General features: G+C 49.7%; 1 protein-coding gene across 1 annotated transcript; it reads left to right on the top strand.

The window, feature by feature from the left end:
• Nucleotides 1-723: 723 nt before the first annotated feature.
• On the top strand, nt 724-2,290 carry LOC103923594 (adenosine receptor A3-like). The gene is made up of 2 exons (XM_009331978.1): nt 724-1,058; nt 1,675-2,290. Exons 1-2 carry the CDS (start codon nt 724-726, stop codon nt 2,288-2,290), a joined length of 951 nt encoding a protein of 316 aa, XP_009330253.1.
• The last annotated feature ends 436 nt before the right edge of the window (nt 2,291-2,726 follow it).

The following is a 2,726-nucleotide window of genomic DNA, read 5'->3' as shown; positions in this document are numbered from 1 at the left end:
GTACTGCGTGGGGCTGTAGGGGAACAGTTTGTCTAACAGAGTCAAAAGAAAACGTTTCTCCCTCCATTTGCCTTTTGCTCACCCAAAATCCAGCTGAGTGTCTTCACATTTGCCCTCCCCACCCCTTCTTTGTGGCAGGGGAACGGACTAGATCACTCAAAGTCCCTTGGCTCTGTTTCCTCTGATGCTGCACCTACGCTGCATGTAGTATAGACTGAGCAGGCTTTAAAGAAGCTCAGAGACAGCAATCTAGCTGCAGTGCCGTATAGCTGTGCATTGGCTAATTCACCCTGCTAGGTAGTACAGAGCACCCAGCTGGGGAGGAGAGCGTGCTTTTGGGGCTAAAACAGACTAGCAAAACTACCACATCCAATAGGTAGCCCCTGTGGTTTGTTCACAGTGTGATGCTGCCACTATGTAACGTTGACTCTTCTACAAAAGCATACATAAATGTATTGAAACCTCAAGGAGACAGAAAGAAAGATGTTACGGGATTTGTTATAGGAGATCTGATAAATGGACCTTCATGGGCAATTTGCTCTGCTCACCTTTAAAGAGTGAATTGCATATGGAGATCAGGAAGTGTGCAAAATTCTGGATGAGGGACTTAATCTAAGGCAGAGCAGGGACGATCTGGCTTCTGACCTGGCTGTTGGAGGAAAAAAAAACGAATGCAGTGCAGCATTTCTTAATTTTGGATTTAAACAGCCTCAGATGTCCAAAATGTCAGTAGGCAGCCTGGATGTGAGCTATATCATGATGGAGTCTGTTATTGGGATATTTGCAGTGGTGGGCAACACCTTGGTGATCTGGGCAGTGAAGCTGAACCCAGCTCTTCAGAAGACCACCTTCTTTTACATCGTTTCCCTGGCACTCACTGACATTGCCATGGGGATCCTTGTCACACCGCTGGCTGTCTTGGTGAGCCTGGGAGTCATCATCCATTTCTATTCCTGCCTGTTCATGTGCTGCCTGATGATGGTCTTTTCTCATGCCTCGATCCTGTCTCTCCTGGCCATCGCAGTCGACAGGTACCTGCGAGTGAAGATGCCGACCAGGTGAGTCTGGGCGAAGGTCCCATCTCATCATCTTTTCCCCATTTCTCTCCTCCCTTACATTTTCCTTCTCCCTTATCTGCAGCATCATAGGGCCTCCTGGGTATTGTCGGTTCTCTGAGAGAAACTCACACAAAGGCAGAGGTTCCCAAAGTGTAGGCAATGGAGCACCAGCAGTGTTGTGCTCCAGTCCAGTGTTTCCACTCCTGGAAATGAATGCCTGAAGATGTTAAGCTACAGAGAGTCGGGGAAGGGTTGCTCATAAATGTATATATGCTTGAAGTCTGGATAAGGTGGTGGTCTTTAGGTTTTCCTCTGGGAGAAACCATACTGCTCTGCTGATGCGAATCAAAATAAACCAGTATTTCTGAGGAAAGGGTTTGACCCCGCATCTGTGGGTTCTCATTTAAAAGGAATCGGTGACCGTTTGGGGGTTCCCCTGTAGTTTCAAAATACATTTTAAATATCAGAAGCTGCTAAGGACCAACTGCACAGAACTGTGCTTATCTCGAATAAGGCCAACCTGAAAAAAGTGCTTAAAAGCCCAAGTTCCTGAATATTGTAGTTCTTTTTTCTGAAGAATAGCATCTAACATGGCTGATGCTTCCTGCCCACCCAGGTACAGGGCAGCTGTCACGAAGAAAAGGATTTGTGTGATTCTGGGACTCTGCTGGCTTGTGTCCATGCTGGTGGGGCTGGTCCCCATGCTGGGGTGGAACCAGCACACAGGCAGCTCCAGCTACATTGAGTGTCGCTATTTGGCTGTGATGAGAATGGATTACGTGGTGTATTTCAGCTTCTTCGCCTGGATCCTCCTTCCCTTGCTCATCATGTGTGCCCTCTACACCAAGATTTTCTACAGCATGTGGATAAAACTAAGCCCGAGCTCAGCAAGTCCTCGAGAAGGAGGAAGAGTTTGTGGGAAGGAATACAAAATGGCCAAGTATCTCGCCCTCATCCTCTTCTTGTTTGCAGTGTCTTGGCTCCCTTTGGGCATCCTGAACTGCATTTCATACTTCTGCCCCTCCTGCACCATCCCGCAGCCTCTGATGTACCTGAGCATCCTGCTGTCTCATGCCAACTCAGCCATGAACCCTGTCATCTATGCCTTCAAAATACAGAAGTTCAAAGAAACATACACTTTCATTCTGAGGACTTACATCCTGCTCCAGAAGTCGGAGTCAATTATTTCTAGAGCGGAGCACACAGCGGAGCTGGGAGTGAGCACCATCTGAGCTGTGCCCCGCTCGTCAGTCCGTCGGGGCCGGATACAACGACTGAAACACCGTGCGAGCAACAAGAGTGGGGTGAAAATGGCACAGACACTGAGACGTATTTCTCCGAGCATGTATTCTGGAGCAACAGCTGTGTGTGTATTTCTGTGTTCAGCTACTTACGCTCTGGGCAATGCGATGCCGAGTTCAGGTTCCTAGCTAGCCCCCAAAACAAAGAAATTCCATTGCATTTCCGAGGCAAAAGGTGCGAGAGGTTTGGAACAGAGCGGTAGCTCGACGGGGGAGTGCAGGGAGCGGTTAGCGTTGCTCGTGCTTGCGGGTCTTTTGCTCTGTTCATAACAAGCATCGCCGCGCTCTGCGGGCAGGCGGGGGGGTTCGGGTGCCAGCCGGCAGCTGCCGGGAGGTGGCAGCGGTTCCCCGCGGGTCCGGGCCCCAG

This window comes from Pygoscelis adeliae, unplaced genomic scaffold, assembly GCF_000699105.1.
Source record: "Pygoscelis adeliae isolate BGI_AS28 unplaced genomic scaffold, ASM69910v1 Scaffold189, whole genome shotgun sequence".
NCBI classification, from domain to species: Eukaryota; Metazoa; Chordata; class Aves; order Sphenisciformes; family Spheniscidae; genus Pygoscelis; species Pygoscelis adeliae.
The sequence above is the reverse complement of the archived record's forward strand: the minus strand, read 5'-3'. Positions and strand labels throughout refer to the sequence as shown.

Bases quoted from the DNA above. Each gene is read 5' to 3' on its own strand.
- LOC103923594 (XM_009331978.1), top strand. From the start codon at position 724: ATGTCAGTAGGCAGCCTGGATGTGAGCTATATCATGATGGAGTCTGTT. The intron at 1,059-1,674 runs GTGAGTCTGGGC...CTGCCCACCCAG, and splicing joins CGAGTGAAGATGCCGACCAG to GTACAGGGCAGCTGTCACGA.